The 19482-nt window shown below is 45.0% G+C and overlaps 1 protein-coding gene across 2 annotated transcripts; it reads right to left on the bottom strand.

Annotated features, from left to right (window-relative positions):
* Window positions 1–1491: 1491 nt before the first annotated feature.
* Window positions 1492–17500, bottom strand: TDRD6 (tudor domain containing 6). Of its 2 annotated transcripts, none has more exons than XM_014608405.3 (5): window positions 10845–17499; window positions 10424–10545; window positions 9144–9233; window positions 7947–8007; window positions 1492–2231 (listed from the first exon to the last, which is right to left on the bottom strand). In XM_014608405.3, exons 1-5 carry the CDS (start codon window positions 17458–17460, stop codon window positions 2155–2157), a joined length of 6966 nt encoding a protein of 2321 aa, XP_014463891.3. In that variant the 5' UTR covers window positions 17461–17499; the 3' UTR covers window positions 1492–2154. The 2 variants fall into 2 exon arrangements, with proteins under 2 accessions (XP_014463891.3, XP_059584943.1); XM_059728960.1 differs by lacking the exon at window positions 1492–2231 and adding an exon at window positions 2794–2918 and having other exon boundaries at window positions 10845–17500.
* Between the last annotated feature and the right edge of the window lie 1982 nt (window positions 17501–19482).

Raw genomic sequence — 19482 nt, 5'->3', positions numbered from 1 at the left:
ATGGCTTGTGAAAGTGGTCAATGCCCGCAAAATCCGCAAAAAAAAAAGAAAAGAAAAGAAAAAACCTTACTGAAAAAAAAAAAAAAGTGCTGGCTCCCAAGAGGGAGCTAGCAGTCATCATGGTGCTGCAGCTCAGCTGTGCAGCCTACCTGGGGGAAGGGGGTGGGGCCTGCCAGCACATGGGAGCCCAAGATGGCTCCACTCCTCCTCACTGATTGGCTGAGAAGGCTGCTTGATGTTGTTCAGCCCCACCCCTCCACCAATCAGCAGCAAGGGGTAGGGCCACACAATGGACAGTCCTGGCAGCCAAGCAGCAGCAAGGGGCAGGGCCACCAGGGTTCCTCAGCCAGAGGGGACCCTGACCACAATAAGCCCTCAAAAGTTGTAGCTGGCCCTGTGATCTGCCCATGGAAAAAATTGGCCAGCTGCCTCGAGTTGGGTAGACCCCTATTTATAGGTTTCAAAAAAGCTACAGCACAAAACTAAACAACTACATTTTAACAAACAGCCCAGCTACCACTGGCTGAAGCAGAGTATTTGCATACAAATAACAGCCTGCCATTAGAATCACACATTCAGAAAACAGATTTTTAAGATTTTTTTTGTAGAATAATGTCCTATTACCAAATGACATCAAGATCTGTCATGAGGATTGCGGCTGAGGATTTTACATACACAGAAGTGACGCATAAGATTTTCCATGGTACCAAAGGATATGGCTATGTAAAACAATGCCGTGTTGTGCAGAGATCCCAACTTATCTCTGCACATATTAGCTTCAGATCAGAAGCGGCATCTGAATTAATGTTGCATACAGCCTAGGCTAGCAATTAGCTCCCCAGAGCCTATTAACCCAGAGCAAGTGCCACACTGATACAGTTAAATTGCTTTTAGTTCCAGACCTGGCAAATGAAGAACTCCCACCGATACCTCTGCATGGTGCTGCCTTGCACCTTACAAACATATCCTGAGTGATCTCAGGAATCCCACTGACCGTCAATTACTTTGTACAAGTTGCTAATGCAATTTGGAAAAGTCCTACTTTTACAGTTTTGTGCAGAATCAGTGCTTGTGGCACAAAACTGCATTTCTATTCTATGTGCACCAAACTTTTTGAGTTCTTATTTTACCTGTAACAGCAGTATTCCTTTACCTTCTTTAATGTAAGGTAATAAAACTGCTCTACTGCAGCAGTCTGCTCCACACCAATCTCTGCAGCAGCAAAAGATGTCATGTCTTACACTCACCAGTTTGAAGATTTTGTCCATGCTGAAGTTACTCTATCCTGCTGCATATAAATCTGCGGCATTTGCAGACATTTAGAACAGTTTTCAAAGCACCACAGGAGTGTTGCTTGCGTATATTCTGCCGTTGGCCATGTTTTGAAGTCTGTTCCTCCAGCAGCTTGTAGTCCATTTGTTTAATAGCTGAAGGCAAATGTGCATTGTATGCTACAAACCAGCAGAGACGTCAAAGACCAGGACTAGAGAATGAATATGCCACAGTATAAAGCTTTATTTCAGCTTCTTCCATTGTTCTGCTACAAAACCAAACTCAAGGAGTTCAAACTGAAGATTTTTATATCAAAATGTGGAAGAAAACACCTCAAAAATAGTGAAAAATAGTCTCTGCTTGTTTTAGAAAAAAGTTTTTCCTACACAGTAACACTGTCAGAAACTGCGCAGAAAGCAGTGTTCCATAATATACAGTAGTATGTTTACAAACCTATTCAAATAACTCAGTGAAACCAATTTAAGCTTAGAGCAAGTATACCTCCTCCAATAGAAATAGCATTCGTATAGTGTATCTGTTGTCCCAACTAGATTCTTAAAGTTGTTAACAATTAGCAAAACACACTGGTAGCAAAAATTTGTTAGGTCTAATGTACAAATTGTCGTTCAAGCAAAGATAGCATCTAACTTCTTAAAACCACATTAACACTGAAAAAAACCTCTCTCTCATATAGGCATTTGATAGCTTACCAACAACGAGTGCAAAGTAGTATTGCAGAAGTTGATTATGTAGGTAGATGCATCTGCTTGAAAACCACATTCAAATATTCTTACAACATATTATTCAGTAATATCCAGTTCTTAGGAAAGTGATGCTCAGAAAACTGTTTCTTCATCACACAGAGCTTATGAACAAGAAGCCTCACTCAGATGCCTTTTCAGGGATGTTGGCTGCTGTACAAGGATTGGTTACATCTGAATCATAACAAGTTCCTTTTTCTAGGAAGAAAAAAGGAAAAGGGAAAGGTGAGAGTAGAACCATGAAAATCCAGATGTGTAATATAGCAAGTCACTTAAAAAAAAAAAAAAGCCTGCATTTTTATAGTCCAACTTCAGACTAATTTTGTATGCTTGTGGTCCACATTAAAAAAACAAACAAACATGCATGCACGTGTACACACACACACACACACACACACACACACACACACACGGGGGAACCTCTGGTATTATGACAGTGGGAATTTTTACATCATTTGCCTGGATGCAATACTTACAAAGACAGATTCTACATAGTCAAAATTAGAGCTAAGCTACTCCAAGTGTGGAAGGAACAGGAGGTAAATCACAAAATACAAATTGAAATGATCGTATTTTGCCAGAAGTTGAACAGGACACCAATTTGCACACTTGTAATTGCACTTCAAAGCTGTCACAGCATCTTCAGAACTATATTAAACATTGAATGTTCAAATTCAAACACCTGAATTAGAAAAGGCCAATGCCATTTATACTAATATTTCAATCCTGTATTATTTTTACCACAGGACCTTTGCCTCACCTGTGCACTCATCCATTCTGTGCACCAATCAATAAGCAGACGCTCGGTATTTATTCATCCCAATGGTGCTGTTCCACGGGAGCTCCCATGCCTCATTCACTACACGTTCTCATTGCACCGATTCCCTGCAGCATAAATGTTTCACATCCATACTTGATCTTTACAGCCCTCCTAATGTCTCATAAGGTTTCTCTCCTAATTTTAGCCACGGGGACTGAAAGCACTGAAGTCCACAAAAAGATTTTAGTGCCCAATTAAGTCTGAATTGACAACCTCAAAACCTCCATTAGCAGTTTGATTTGGTTAGGCAGCAGCTGAAAGTCTAGAAATGCTTCAGTATTCAGTTTTAAACTCAGGCAGGTTCCCAAAAGTTCTGCCACTTTGCAAGCCCCAAAGAAACCTCAGTCTTGGCAGAGCAGAGCAACTTGGAGCCTAGCTTTGGATGCCTAAGCTTGTGGGTGCCAGTGGAACTTGGGCATTCATTCCTCCCCTTGTAGTGCATGAAGGAGTCCAGCCTGCCAAGATGCTCGGAGCTCGCTGACCGAATCTGGTATTACTCTAAATCACTGGCAGTTGTTAAAAGAACGGAAGAGAAAGATGCGATGACCCCCACAGAGCAGGGACAGAACCTAAGTGGGTTTCCTTCCAAACACCTTAATCATTAAGCAAGTCATGTTCCATCCCATTTTCTCTGTGGCCAAATGAATCTTCAGTCTCCCATGTGAGCCAGAACAGCTTTTTTAGGAGTGGAAAGCGCTCACATTATCCCAGCCAAATCTACAGCCTGGCAGTAAAGGGATTCTGGAGATGTTTTTGGGAACCCCCTCAGAAGGGGGAAATTGAACTTGGGTGAAGTGCTCTAGTCCCTGAACTGTAAGACTGAGGTCTCATAACTTCTCCAGATTCCTCTCATGGTTTGAAGTAATCCTTGTTTTCACTCCCAAGTGAAAGGAAGTGCCTTCCTGCTGACTTAAGACACCAGAACTTGCCCCTCACAAATGGGGGGCACCACTTTGTCCTCAGTGCGCTTTACTGAGTAGGTTGGGCTTACTCTCTGCTCAGTGTACTGGCAGCTGTGAACACACTTGGGCACCTAATTCTCCCCATGCACTGCACAAAGTCTAGGCATTTAATTTAGGGCTACAGCCATGCACCTAAATTAGGTGTCCCAGTGCTCAGCAGCATTTTGGATTTGGGCTTATTTCTACAGGTTCAATGAGATGCCTGATTCAGTTTCTCAAGTTACTTCGCATTTCTAGTCAAAGCATAGCCCCCACTAACTTAAGTCACAGCTGGAAGCGCTCAGCATTTCTGCTAACTAGGTACCTGCATCTCCACTTGGGCACCCAATTCAGTCCAACATGCAGAGTCTAGTTGGTAAACTGTCCTTCTCTTCCTGTAATCCCTTGGTTATGCTGTCAGCCTCTGCAACAAATGAGACAGGTGTCCCGCAGACAACAGCCTCCTTCGCTGTGTATATCTAGTTTATTCCCTAACTGGTTCATCGTATGCACTGAACAGAAGTGAGGGAAGGGCAGAGCAGGGGGATCTTGTCAGAGGACAGGGAGAAAAAACAGCATGCAATCTTGTAACTGCAGACCCTCATGATGTACAAATAAAAAAATAGGAGTGGTGAATTAAAAGGTTGCCCCAACAACCTTAAAAGTGGAGAAATACCAAAATTAAGTGCTTGACTCTTCAACCTTAATGTTCTTCTAGCTTAGTTTCATACATCTGCATGTTATTTTCTATGGTTTATAAGAAAAAAAACCAAAAGAACAAATTTCATCATGCAGCATCATGCTGACACTTGCACCAGTAGAAGGTGCCTGCACCAGTAGAGGTAAAAAAGTGGTTCTCAACCTCACTGGACTCAAGGCGCCCCACCTTCATAACTTCTGTGACTTGAATGGCACCCAAGTTCAAAAGTTAAATTTATATATTTGACAATGCTTTACCCCCTTGCAAAGGGGCCAGGCAGTGGGGATAGGGAGGACAAGCCAGACCAGAACAAGTTTAAGCATATGCTTCTTTGCTTATCACCTCGCATTTTGTGCCATCTTTCGAAGGATCTTTGTGGCACCCAGAGCACCCTGGTTGAGAATCACCACTGTAAAGGCTGGAATATTTAGACCAGGAGTGGGCAATTATTTTGGGCAGAGGGCCGCTTACTGAGTTTTGGCAAGCCATCGAGGGCCGCATGACAGGCAGCCCAGGGCAGATTAATATTAATTTTCTAAAATTTTTAGGGGCCCTACAGGCCAGATAGAATGGCTTGGTGGGCCACATCCAGCCCCTGGGCCGCATTCTGCCCACCCCTGCTTTAGACTATTATACCAGCCCCCTGTACTCCTTGAGCTAATGCACTTGAATGGGGTAAGACACCTTGCCAATGCCGATGCCAGTGCCAGTGCCAGGTAACTGATGACAGCAGAGAAAAGGTGAGAGACTCAAAAGTTTTTGACTCCATCCCTGAACTTCACCCCTTCTCCCCTGTCTCTACCCATCTGTACCAGTCCTAGTGTCCTCTTCTCAGACTTGCTCCTTGCCCCAGACAAGGCATTGTCCCATTCAGGCTCCTTCCCACAATCTCAGCCTCTTTGCCCAGCCAGTCTTGCTTCTCCATTCTCAAGCTCTTCATGAAAGCCATCTTTCCCCATATTTGTTCCCCACTGTTCTTAGTCCCAGCCTGTCTAACCTGTCTCCTTATCTTTCTCCATACAACTCCCGATTCAGCTGGTTCAACCAGTCTCTCCCACTTCCCTAACTCTTTACCCCAGTCTCTTCACCCAGCCAATCCTGACTCTTTCCCCTGCATCTAATCCAATCCTCATCCTTTGCTCTCATGATCTACCCCCAGTCTTGGCAGAGCAGATCTCAGTGTTATGCCCCCATCTAACTGACTCCTAGCCCTGCCTTTCCATCCTCTAATCCAAGCCATCTCGCCCCCACCCCTAACTACCATCTGATCCTAATCTGGGCTTTGTTCTCTCTGCATTCAAGTAAAGCAGCCACTTTGTCTTCTATTCAGATGGTCTATCCAGAGTAACTAGGAAGTCTCTGAAAATGTGTGAACTCTCATGTGTTAACCAAGATGAACTCAAAAACCTGGGTGGATTTTGTTGAGGGCAGGAGGGGAAACAAAGCTACACATACCTCTGACAAAGACAGTCCTCTAACAAATCTGATGCTGCTGCTCCAGCACACTAAGGCCACATCCACATACGCAAGGACATTTAGTTCCGAGGAAAAACTAGCAGCAGTACACCTTGTGCCGCCACTAGTGTCCCCAGGGAAGGCCTGTGCCACACCTGGTCTGGCACACAGCAAGTTACCCCAGGTTGGGTAGGGAAGGTTGGAACCAGCACTGAGCTGGCCCCAGCAGCCTTACCTGGAGTCCTGAGGGCCTCACCAGGCTGCAGCTGCATTACTCCTGCCACACGCAGCCTGGCTTGCAACGAAGTGTGGCTCCGGCCAGCCAGGCTTGGCTGTGGGCAGTGCAAGCTGCCTCCACTCCGCTCCCCCCCCCTCCCCAGGCGGGTCTTTTTGACCCATATCCAGGGGTCAAAAAAAGCCTCTCTGCTCTGCTCCCTTGCAGCGCGGAAAACAACTGAATGTGCAGCATGGCCACGCTTGTCTGGACACAACCTAAGAAGCGTTCTTAACTATTCTGGCAGAAGTTCTCAGGAGTTTCAGCCTGAGATAGTCACACAAAGTGGAACATTTCTGCCCAAACTATTAGTCTGCCAACATTATGAGAATGATTTCAGTGGCTTGTAATTGGAACTTTTCTAACCAGCATTATTAATTTCACCTCTAATATCAGCCATTAATGCAATCTTTCAAACAAGTATGGAACAAGCTACTTCCTTTCCTCTACTTTTATACCAATACAGTTTAGTTTTAATAAATATATAGCTTTTAAAAATATTTGCCATTCTTTGGTTACAGTATTAGCTAGAATATTAAAAGAACTCTTGAAATCCTATTTTTCAACATTTTATATGTTTAATTTTGGCATTTAACATCCGACACTGAAGTCATGAAAAACTCATGAAAAAGTCAATTTTGTTTTTAGCGCTTACTACCACAGTAGTAACCAGTGGTACCACAGTACCACTTTTGCAACTACCACCACTACAAGGAAGGATTTACAAAGACTACTTTGTAAGACTACAAAATCTGAACTTTGGATTTAAGGCGATCTAACAGTCATTTCAAATTAACTAATTTAAGCCAAAAATATAGTTCACTCCTCAGCTCTACTATTTGCATCTGTTCCAAGTGTGCAGTATCCGATGGATACTTAAGATGTACATTTGTTTTTCAAGACTGAAATATTAAAACAATTATTAATAAAAGAGCAACTGGAATATGCCAACATAAAAAAAAAAGCAAAAAAAAAAAATCAAGGTTCCACCCTCCACTGAAAGGTTGAGCACACAGTAAAACAGATAATGCTTATCATCATTCCATTAAAAGTACTACAGTAACCTGCATTCAAGCTACATCTGAGTATCTGCAACAGGAACCAACAAGGATGAGGTGATGCATACAAATTAAATTCTGCTGCTTTTTTCCCCTATTCAGTGCTATACATTCTTCATTTGTTTGATAGCATACTATGTTTTAGATGCAACACAGTATACTATGCAATGTTTCCTAATTTATAGCCACGAAGTCTTTGCATAATATGATGATGATCACTCAAACCTAGCATTTCAGGGCATCAGCTTGATAAACCCAGGGAGAAATGCAGCAACCCAAGAGGAAAGCAGGAGACAAGCTACCCTACATGCTACTACAATTAGTATCCCAAGCAGGAAGGTTATGGTTCTTAACATATCTGGACATAAACAAAACAACCAACCAACCTTCTTCATTAAGCATCCGCCCTTCCATGTAAGGACGTGTGGGGAGGCATTCATTTTCATAGCTTATGACATAATAGTGAAGAAACCAAAAGAACAAAATGAAAACAAAACCTCTCTCAACAGCAGCATGTTAGCTCAACTGAATTTTCCAAATAGTTATTTTAACTAACTAGAATACACACTACTTCACTTCAAAATGTTAAGATGCATATATTTAAAAACACTCAGCTAAATGCTTCTTCATAAAATGAAGCCATTAGAAGTAGTTAAAAATCTTACCTTGAAACACTGAGACCTCTAGTGACAAGGGATGCAAGTTATCAGCTGCATCAGTTGGTTCCTAAACAAGAATAAGACCAATTGAACAATGGTACAGTTGCTCGCTCAAATATACAGTCCATTTCAAATTAGACTGACTAGTTGCATTAGAACACTTGGGCGTTCTATTCAATACTCTGCTTTTGGATTATTCCTTCCCACCCTCCCAATCTCAACCACTAAAATGCCTGTTGCCTATTTCATTTCTTCAAACCAAGGCTCTTGTTTAGAAGATGAAGAAACCTGAAGTATACCCCATTCGTTATCTTCTGTAATTAAAAGTCTAACTTCACTACTCTATTCCTAGACATATACTTGGTGAAGTATCAGTGCTTTCAAAGCAAACCAACAGGGAATTCAACCCCTCTTTTCCTTTTTATTATTTACTAATTAGAAAATGTTCTACAGAAATACTGAAATGGATTAAACTAAGTTGCTGCCACTATCCTGTGGAACTGAAGCACCAGGAGCATTCCTCAGTACTCCCCGGTCTGAAATTTTCTTACTTTGATATAATGATGTTCCTTTTGCCAAATGGTGTGCTTGCTCAAAGTCATCAGTTTACTGTTACTGGATTTCTCCTAAACCAATATAAGGTCCCCAGAAAGATTGGCTTTATTATTGTAGAATAAAATTGATTTGTTAATTTTTAAAATGGAATAAAGCAAGTTTCAGAAGTTAGTGTTCAAAGCAGTTTGATTCAATTGTAACGGTTACTTAGTCTTTATTAAGGTTTATACATACAAAAAACTAGAACTCTTGGTTCCAAAATGATACCTTTTATTAGACCAACTGGAAAATGGCAAGAAAATTGTCCTTTTCTGCAAGCTTTTGGGAATCAAAGTCCCTTCGTCAGGCTCTGGGAAAAGTGTAGATGGTACAAGATGGTAAGAAGTCCCCATAGGTCGAAAATAAACTTCATTTTGGACAGAGGGAGCTGAAGATGGAAGTCTATCCCTCTGGGTCCATGAGAGTGTCTTTGTGAGCTGTGTTGAGTAGCTCTTTGATGTGTTGATCAAAGGTTGATTAAGGTTTACACTACGCTGATATCCTTCATGATCAGAAAATAAACGCTACAACTCAAACAATCTGACTACCCAGTGCTGCATCAGTACTCTATTTCTGTACTCATTTACCAGTTATGCGGTTATGCCGTACCTCAGATGAACTCCTTGCAAGCTCAGGAATACCATTCCAAACGTTCTCCGGATTTACTATCTCCTCATTACCATTTGAAAGATTCAAAACCTGTACAGACAAAACATCAACCTCAATTTGGCAGGACTATTCATTTACATAGATTTCACATATTAAATGCCACATCTATGAAAACAATATCAACAAGCAGAGTATCACATAAATATTCAGTTTATACGTGCCCTGTAAAAAGGAAGGGGAAAAAAAAAAAGAGGATAGCGTTTGATTTCTGGTTCAGGCCACCTGTCTAAATTACCTAAATTAACTTTCATATTGAATGTGTTTTCACTCTAGAAGATACAGAGTCTCTTGCACCTAATAGGAAAGTTAACTTAAATGCAGTACACATGGAGATTCAATATTTGTTGCAGGAACAAGAAACTTAAAAGGCTCTTAACCTGGATTACCCTGACCTTTGTAATCACAGGCAATTTGGGGTGTGCCCCTCCTGAAATTGGCCCTTGCCTGCCGCAGAGTGGAGAACCTGTCAGTGCCCCCCTGAAATTGCCCTCACTGGCTGGGGAGTGCCAGCCAGTGTCCCCCCTGAGAAGTGCCAACAGCGCTTCCAGGGTTGGCGATCAGTCACTGGGGGACCCCCAGAGCTAGGAGGCACCAGTCACCCATGCTTGTAATAACAGATTCAACTGTATATCTTAGGAAGCCAAGGAGATAATTTAATAACAAAGCCAATAATCATTTAAATAGGCAATTTTATCAACATTAAAAAACTGTTCTTGGGGTGGGGGGAGGTGAAGAGGAAGGGTAGGGATTTGATGTGGCTCCAGCCAAAACACTGGAGATACTCCACATATATTTATAATGTGGAGTACCTCCAGGTTTTTGGCTGCATACATGGTGCCACATTATATTTTTACCCTCCCTCGAACAGTTTTAATGTTGATAAAACTGCCTATTTAAATTACTATGGGCTGTGTGTGTGTAGATACACACATACTTTTTTTTTTTTTTAGATAAGGAAGTTATTTTAAGTGTATACACTGGCATCCACTTATCAAGAAGGTTAGCAAGTTGTCTCTTTGTTTCAGTAATGCAAGTTAGTGAAAACTGTACCTATGCTTTCTAGAAAACTGGAAGTAGCATATGCAATAGCAAAACTATTTTAACTCTTCTTAATGGAATCTTGCCAAGTCAAGAAACTGTTGGATGCCTGCAAAAATCAATATTTTCATACATAAAAATCCTTTTGTACAAGTCAAAGCATTCTGAGACACCTTACTTACCCTGGTACCTTCATCCGTTACCTCCAAAATCTGAGCCTCACACCACTTTGGGGATGTCCACACCACACATTTGGAACCAACAGCAAACCCCTCTAGATTGCAGGCTCCACAGGCACGTTGTTCTACAAAATTTGAGGTCAAAGTTTATCCTATCCAATTTTTAACTTCTTATTCCCTGAACTCAGGAATTCCAGTATGGCCATATTTTAAACACCACCACCACCCACTATGTAATCCTGTGCATTGATACCTACTGCACTTCCTGCACATTGTGCATGAAGTTTAATTTCACAGCTCTCAAGAAGTTCTTTCTACATTTTTCAGGTAAGAAATTTTTTAAAATAAATTAAAGCAAAAAATATGAATGGTTCTGTACAGCCAAGTTCTGTACTTCTTTAAATGCAACTAGAAGGTACTTTACCTGCACCGTGATCAGCAAAAGAGTCATCTTGCTTTTCTATTTCAGTTTCTTCATCTAAAGGCTCCCCACTTGCGTATGGATCTCCATATTCTTTAAATGCTTTATGGCAACCTTGTTTCATCTGTTCTTCTGCAGAACTCGTCTCTTGCACACTTAGCTGTTCTGCACATTCATGTTTAGTGTCAAGCAGCCCTACATTACCTAACTCCACACTGTAAACAGCTCCTTGCTTTATGTCCGTTTTGAGAGCAGAAAGCTGAACTATACTATTTGCAGGAAGTTGTAATACAGATTCTTCTAACTCCAGCACATCATCTTTTGCTTCATCACCCAGAGAAGCCAGCACTTCAGATGGCACCAGTTCCACTGGCTCCTTTATTGTGCCATGAAGTACAATCTCTGCCTGATGTGTCCCTACTTCCAATTCTTTCCCAGCTTCATCCAATAATAAAGGTATCTGGGGAGACTTCATTTCCAGTACTTCCTCAGCTAAAGATCTCATTTGATGAACTTGAAGCATATCCAAATCCAATTTCAATCTCTCCATTTCATCAACCAAAGAAAATTGTACATTGGATGGTAGTGGTTCCAATGTCTCCTCTCTATCATCACCAAATGAAGGCTGCATTTCAAGTGACTTCAACTCCAGCAAGTTCTCTCTTTCTTCAAGTGAAGGAGAAACTTCAAGTGATTTCTGAGTCACCAAATCCCTTGTTTCATCACCCAAAAGCTGCTCATCAAGAAATTCCAATTCCAACATCTCCTTTGTTCTCTCATCCAGAGAAGACTGCATTTCAAGCCAGCTTAGTTCCAGTAGAAGGTCTCTTATTTCATCATACGAAGATGATGTTTGTAAATGGTCCAGTTCCATTAGATTCTTTATTTCCTCACCCAGGGAAGGTTGCACATATTGTGACTGTAATTTTAGTAGCTCTTCACTTGTATCACTCAAAGACTGACAATCAACTGTCAATTCTAACATCTCTGTTTGGGATATATTATCCAACACTTCCATTTTAGATAGTTCATGTTTTAAGTCCTTTGTCTCACTACTGAAAAGCACCTGCACATCAGCTATTTCTGGTTCTAAAAATATTTTACTATTGCTCTCACTCTCAAGTAAAGCGCTGTCTGTACCAAAAGTTTCAAAACTGATTTGATGCTTCACTTGATGTTCTCCATTAGATGTGGGTAAAACCAATTCCACTTCCTCCAGTGGAAATGGTGTTTCTGGAGCATGTAGACAGTCACTCTTTGTTGGATGGAATAGTTCTGGATCAAGGATGGCACTCTGATTTTCGTTCTGAACTACTTGAGTCCAAGCTGCAGAGGCTGCCTCTTCAAGAACAAAAAAGTCTTTATCACCTATCCCTGTGCTCTCATTCTTTCCCTCAGACGTATTCTCAATGTTTGCTGAAGTCTTGTCACGGTTTCCTAGGTTTGGCTTCCAAAAACAACTCAGTTCTTCATTAATGCTTACTCCATTGCACTGCATTTTAACACTACACAAAGGAATTCCAGATGGATTATCCTTTTTTATTTCTATTATTGTGATCCCTAGTAAAGATTCTGCAATCATGTCATGAAGCTTATCTGTTATTTCACTAATCCAGGAGCCCTCTGAAGAATCAAATCCAGACAGACAGCATGGAAATGCTTGATTAGGTATTGTGAGCAGTTCATCAGGAACTTGTCTGACCACCTCTCTATCAACGACCTCCTCAGTTCCATAATCCACATGTCTGACAATTAGGCTGGTACCTTTTATGCTTCTAATTTCTGCTCTGTAAAATTTTTCATTTTCACTACTTTTCACTATACAAATGGCACCACTTTTAACACTAGATCTAAAGTCATCCGTGCTATTTACGGAAAGTTCTCCAGCAATCTTCAGTTTTTCTTCCAGGTAGTTTATACTTTCTGTGCCAGCAATCTGACACCAAAAAAATCCTGGACCCTTTACCATAGTGACATACGCTTCTACAGTCTGACCTACCTCAGGAATCTTCCAGGAGAATGTTTCAGTGTCATTTAGATGAGAAATTTTGTTTTGCTCATCAGAAGACAGGTCTGGCACGTTGTTAGGAACATCACACCTACTCTCATCTCCGTCACGCATTTCTGATAATTGAGAGCCTTCTCTTGCTGCAAATTTTTCAATCAAATCCACTGCTATCATGCCTTGGTCATCACTGAGAAGAATTTCCCATTTGTCTTTGACCTTCTCTACAAATTCACAGTTTATCTGAACATCGCTTGTTCTTTCAGAGAAGTAGAGCACTGCTTTCTGTGTCCAATCTAGACAACTTACAGCTTGAAGTCCACCAAGGAGGCAATGGATGCTCATCACTGGAATTAATGTAGTGTCTTCCGGGACTCTACAAGTTTCACTGATGTTAACTACTGAAGTATTGCCATAATCTATATACTGAACACTAATCAGCTCTTCAGAAGATTTCTCTTTAATTACAGCCCTATACCATAAACCATCTTCTGAATAAGCAGCACCAATTAAGTCTCCTGTTTTCAACTGCTGTTTACAGAGATTCTCTCTTCTTGTTCTGTTGTTTAATGTCTCCGAGATGCTATTAAGTTGAGATTCATCACTTGCTAGCTGAATATAAAAATCTGAAAGGTTATTGACATGAGAAATATATACTAAAGTTTTAAGTCCAGGCATTATGTTCTTTTGATGCAGATCAGACAGATTTTTTAAAGGAACATATACACTATTTTCTCCCTGATCTCTATTTCCAGCAGTACCAGATACAACAGCAACAGACCCCTTATCTTCCTTCCTAATGGGAAGAGGGGACTCTTCTACTTTATCAAGGGGAGAGGCTTTGTTATGGTTAAACCTTTCCACAGATCCTTTCCACGGATCAAATAACGATTCTTTTTTAGGAGATGGGAGCAGTTTTGCTTCCTTACAAATAAAACTGGTTTTACAACTGCTCTCTCCTCTCTGCATTTCAGATCTCCAATTCTCTCTCTCAGTAAACTTACTTGTGGATGTTGTAAATGACTTCACATTTTCATTTCTCTCTTCTTTAGCGTCTTGATTTTTAGAGTGTAAAGTTTCATTTTCTGGGTGCCTGTGAGTCGCTCTATTTGGTAAGCTAAAATCCTGTTTCATTTTTGCATTAATTTGAATATTACCATCATAGAGTTCAATCATCAGTTTTCCATCAGATTCTTTTGCTACAATTATTGCTTTTAAATGCTTATCTAAGACAGCTTTTGTAAACCATTCAGTAGCTTCTTCTGATACATTACAGATATCAGACAATGAACATTTTATGGCTTGCATTGGCAAAAGCAAGATATTATAAGCATCATTAGGTATAGGAAGAATATCTTCTTTCTTTACCACCTCTGTGTTTCCAAAATCCACAAAATATACTTCCTTGTTAGGCTTTGTTTTTGTAACTATTCCTCTGTACCAGTGACTGTCAGTATACCTTGCAAGACACAAGTTTCCAGAGCCTTGAGACATTTTTAAACAGAGCAGTACTTTGTTCAGTTGATCAATGTTATCTGTGAGCTGCTCTAGAGCATCTGCACTTCTTTGAAGTTGGATGTAGAACTTCCATGGATCATCTACATGTGTTACATAAATCTCTTCCTCACTGCCAATTTTGATGTCATGCGTAGAATAATAATAAGAATAAAGCTGAACAGAGGATGCCAGAGGACTTTGAGGTTGTACCGGTTTGGCTAAACCTCTCTCTATCAGAAAATGGCAGACACTTTCAAAAGGTGTAATTAAATCCACAATATTAAATAGCTCTTTGTTGTTCACCGCAGCCAGAGCAAATATTGTACAGTTCAGTTGCAAACACTCCATGGAGGCATCAACAAATTCCTGAAAAGCTGAAATTGCCTCTTCATCCCAAACAAGAGGATCAGGACCAGTTGGCTGAATTAAGTTGTAAAGACTACATCTGAAAGCCTGGGCCTTCAGTTTAAGGAAATCTGCATTGATTGAACACAAATTCTTAAGAGAAACCACATCCTTATTCCCATAGTCTACATATATCACCTCTACCTCTTCTTTGGGAAGTATTCCACTAAGAATCAAAGCTCTGTACCACTTCTTATCCTCCGAATACTTGGCTAAACATACAGGATTTGGCAAATAATGTGGCTGTGCTGAACCCTTGCAATAGTCCTGAATTGTAGCCATTAGTTTCTTAAGCTCTTGGGAATTTCTCCGTAGTTGACACCAAAAGTAGCCAGGACTTTCAACACAGGACACTACCACATCAACTGTGCTTCCTACTTCCAGCTGATCTTCATAAGGAGGAAGTCCTGGTTTGATTTCCAAGTAGTTTTGAGCAAAAGAGCAGGGCAGATTTGGGGGCATTTTTTCCTTATCAGAAACTGAGTCACTTAAATCATCAGCTGATACAGTGGGCTGGTCTTTTACCAAAGCTGCAGATGATTTGAGCACTGTGTGATGTATTTTTGGTTTGGGCTCTATTTCTATTCTCCTACTGGTTGTGACACTATCTGTAGCACTGGCTTGCTTCCCCTCCTCAGCACCCCATTTGGGATCCTGCCCCAGACGCTCAGCAGGTGCCTTCTTATGTACCTGCGGAACCTCAGCCCCCTGGAATTTGGCATATCCTCCCCAGGTCATGATTTTGCATACATTTTTCTCTCCTGTTTGGGACTGGTCAAGAATTTCAACCACATACTTGTCACCCTGTGTACCCAACACGTGGAATGTCAGCTCCTTGTTCCGCACAGCCCTTTTGAAGTAGGACATGCACTCCTTGCTCCAACTCTCCCCCAAAGGGGATGCATCTGCCAAGCAGCACTTCAGAGCCACAGCAGGCAGCTCCATGAACTGAGGGAGCAGCTCTTTTACCTCATACCAGTCCAAGGTCTCGGTGTTGCCTCGGTCCACCAGATGCACTTCCACGCCTTTGCCCAGCACCCTGGTGACAAGGGCACGATAGTAGGCTTTCTCCTTCCACTTGGCGCAGCAAAGGGAGCCCAGCTGTGGCTCCAGGAGCACGGCCTCCAGCTTCTGGGCTCGGGAGTAGAAGTCGCTCATGCTCCGCATCAACTGGCCGAGGGGCTGCTTGTGCTCTTGGAGCCGCAGCCAGAACTCGCCCGGGTCCCGGGCAAAGGACACCTGCCCTTTGCAGAACACTCCCGCCTTCAGTCGTATGACGGGCAGGCGGGCGGAACGGGCCGGAGCCCTCTGCACTGCTGCCGAAGCCGGGGGCGCCCCAGGTGGCTGCTCTGGCTCCTCGGCGGCAGCATCGGGCAGCTCTGAGCCGCTCTGCAGCAGGCTGGCAGACAAGCAGTGTGCCTGCACGCCGTAAAGACAGTTGAGGTTGATGCCGTTGTCACCGTACAGGCTCACGTAGTAGAGGTGCTCGAAGGAGCTGTAGGCATCGATGCGGGCGCTCACCGCCTTGCCCAGCAGCAGCGCCTTCAGCTCGCTCAGCTGCGAGCGGGACCAGCCGCAGCCACCGTCCGAGACGCCCTGCAGCGCGCACGGGTAGGTCAGCACGGGCATGCGGAAGCACTCGGGGGGCAGGCGGCGCAGGTTGGCGCCCGTCACGAACTCCTTCCTGCCGTAGTCCACGCACATCACCTGGGCCAGCGGCCGGCCTAGCTCGCCCCCGAACGTCTCCAGCAGCAGCGCGCGGTACCAGTGCCCGTCGATGCCCCGGGCGGCGCAAGGCGAGCCCGGCTTGGGCGGCACCTCCTGCTCCTGCCCCCGCCCGACCGCCACCTCGTACAACTGGCGCATGGTGTCCGAGAGGCGCCGGATCTCCTGTGACAGGCTGCGCAGCTGGCAGTAGATGCGCTGTGGGTCCGACACCTGCGTCACCAGCACCGGCTCCGTCACCCCCGGCTGCAGGCGTGGGTAGAAGTAATCGGCAGGGGCAGCGGCGGCGGGAGGCAGCAGGGGCGGCTGGGGCACGAGGGCCGAGACGGGCGCCAGGCAGCGCTGCAGCAGGGCGCGGAAGTCACTGGGCGCCGCCTGCTGCGCCAGGCCCAGGTGCTGCATCTGCGCCAGCAGCCAGGGCAGCTCCAGCACCACCAGGCGCTGCGGCAGCAGCACCTCGCGCACCTGCCCCGACACCTCCTTGCCCTGCAGGCAGGACAGGAATTCGGCAGTGCCCAGCGGCCAGACAGCGCCCGCCGGCTCCCCGCCGCCCGGGGGCACCAGGTCGGCCAGCACGCAGCCCAGCACCTCGGAGGGCAGCTGGAAGAGCTCGGGTCGGCCCCGCGCCAGGTGGTGGGCGGCGGCGCACACGGAGCGGCCCTCGTCCAGCAGGAAGACGCGGTAGGCGGGCGCGCCCCGGGCCTGGCGGCTCACGACGCGGCAGCGCTGCCAGCGCCCGCCGAGCTCCACCAAGCACAGCTCGCCGGGCCCCAGCGCGCCGCCCGCCGCCGCCGCCCCGCCGGGCTCCGCGGCCAGGCGCGGCCCTGCCTGGGCCTGCAGCTCGCGCTGCAGCGCCGCGTACTCGTCGCGCCGCTCGCCCGCCAGCCCCCACAGCCGCGCCAGCGGCACGTCCGGGTGCACGTCTACGAAGGACACGCGCAGGCTCACGGCCGAGCCCGGGCTGGGGATTCCCAGCAACGAGCACATGCTGCCGCCGCCGCGGCGCCCGGCCGCCAGCCAGCCTACTGGGGCCGCGGCCAACGGCGGGCGCAGTTTATATAAGGCCACGTGACCCAAGGGTGCCTGCCCGCCCCCCCAGGCGTGTGCTCATAGGCTTTCTCGCCCTCACGTGACCCGGGGAGCCACGTGAGCCGAGGGCGAGGCAGTTAAACGGCTTCGAGAAGGAGGGGAATGTTGGGCGTCGGCGAGTCCTTTGGGGTATTGGGGGGTGGCTCCATGTGCTGTTAGCGGGCAGTGGTACGACCCGTGTGGGCTGCCCCCAGCTGAGGGCTCAGTTAGTCCCGGGGGGAGCGCGGGGTTGGCAGTGCTGATGTGTGTGCAGGCTCGTGGTCTCCTCATGGCTACGATGGCCATCATAGAGGGCAGGCCAGTTGTCCCCTCGACACAAAACCTGATGCCTTTGTGTCTTCTGTTTTTCTCTTGAAGAACGGAAATTTTTTCTCTTCAGGAGAAAAATACAAGGCGTAAAGGTTTTGTATCAGGAGAGGACAGAGTAGTAGAAACCTGGACTGCCCTAGATGATGGCCGCCCTTATGTCCATGCTGGCCATGACCCTTTGAGCAGCATGGGAAGCTTGTCTAGCACCCAGCCAGGGCGCCCCCGCCCTCACGCCATGCCCCCCAGTCCAACGACAGCAGCTGGCTCCTGCGCCAGCCACCGCGGCACACCCCGTGACGGGACACACCGGCCCCAGAGCTGCTTGGCCCCAGAGCCGTCCTTCACTCGCCCCGCTCCCCGGGCTGTCCCCGGAGCCTGCGGCGTTCCTACCTAGGGTGCAGACAGGAGTGACCATTTCTGCCCGACGGATGATAGATGTCAAATGGACGGATGGCCACAAAAAGCAGTCTATAGCCGTGACCAGCCGTAGTACAGACTGCTTCAAAAACATCCGCTCGGGCGAACGTGTGAACCCTCGCTGCGTGAGGGGCCGGATGAAGACGTTTCGAAGCAGAGCGCTTTCTGTAACGTCTCTGCGCTGCAGGAGCCGCGGGCGGCTGTCCCCGCCGCACATGGGAGCAGGACACGGCTCAGATTCGTGGCCAGAAGGTCTGAACCTGCAACTGTCAACCGGGGTGCCGCAGCGCCCTGCCCTGCCTTGAAATCCTGCCAAGGGTGCCGCATAAGGTTAGTGCTGCTAGGTGGGCAACCCATAATAAACCCAGGGATAAACCAAGCAAGATGAACCCAGGGATTTGACATCAGAATCCAGAGTGTTAAAACCATTTGGCCATGTAGTAATCTTGAGGAATTGCTCTATTTTTTGTAGTCGAGACAAGTGAAAGCTAAGAGCTGTTTTTTTTCCCAAGGGGTGCCCTGGGTCTAACAAGGGGTGCCTGGAGTCTAAAAAGGTTGATGGTGGTCTAAACAAACCCCCAAAAAGTGTAATGCAGTTATTCCAAAAAGTGTTAAACAGCAATATCTGCAATTTTGGTAAGAAGGACAAGCAATAAATATGAACTTAGGCCAAAGTGATCAAAATAGACAACCAGTTTTCACCGATGCTAAGAGCACCAGGTAAGTCAATAGAAGTTACAGTTGCTTAGCATTACTGAGTGTTAGTTAACCTCTTCAAGGTTTCCAAATCTGCATTTAGGTCCCTCTCTATGATTGAAAGCACTGGCCTTAATGTTTATGTCAAGTCCTCAAAATTAAATGCATTAGATGACAATTAAATGCATTAGATGACAATTAAATGCGTAAGAGACAATTTTTTGTAATTATAAAAATACTTAGTTCTTGCAATGGTATTAAATGCTGGGCTCCTTCATTAAATATTTTATGCTCAGGCTGGAGTTTTATGTCCGGAGATAAACGGATTTTTTTTAAATCAAAATGCAGTTCTATACTTAGAATGACTATAAAAGTGACACCATCGTAGTGAGTAGATCAGGCACTAGTTTATACACACAGTTAGGTCTACCAGACTGTCAGAATTGTACTGAAGGTGTAACTGAGGGCAAATTTTTGTCTAACTATACTTTATTACTA

This window comes from Alligator mississippiensis, chromosome 1 (genome assembly GCF_030867095.1).
Source record: "Alligator mississippiensis isolate rAllMis1 chromosome 1, rAllMis1, whole genome shotgun sequence".
Taxonomy (NCBI): Eukaryota; Metazoa; Chordata; order Crocodylia; family Alligatoridae; genus Alligator; species Alligator mississippiensis.
This window is presented reverse-complemented; position numbering and strand designations above follow the sequence as displayed.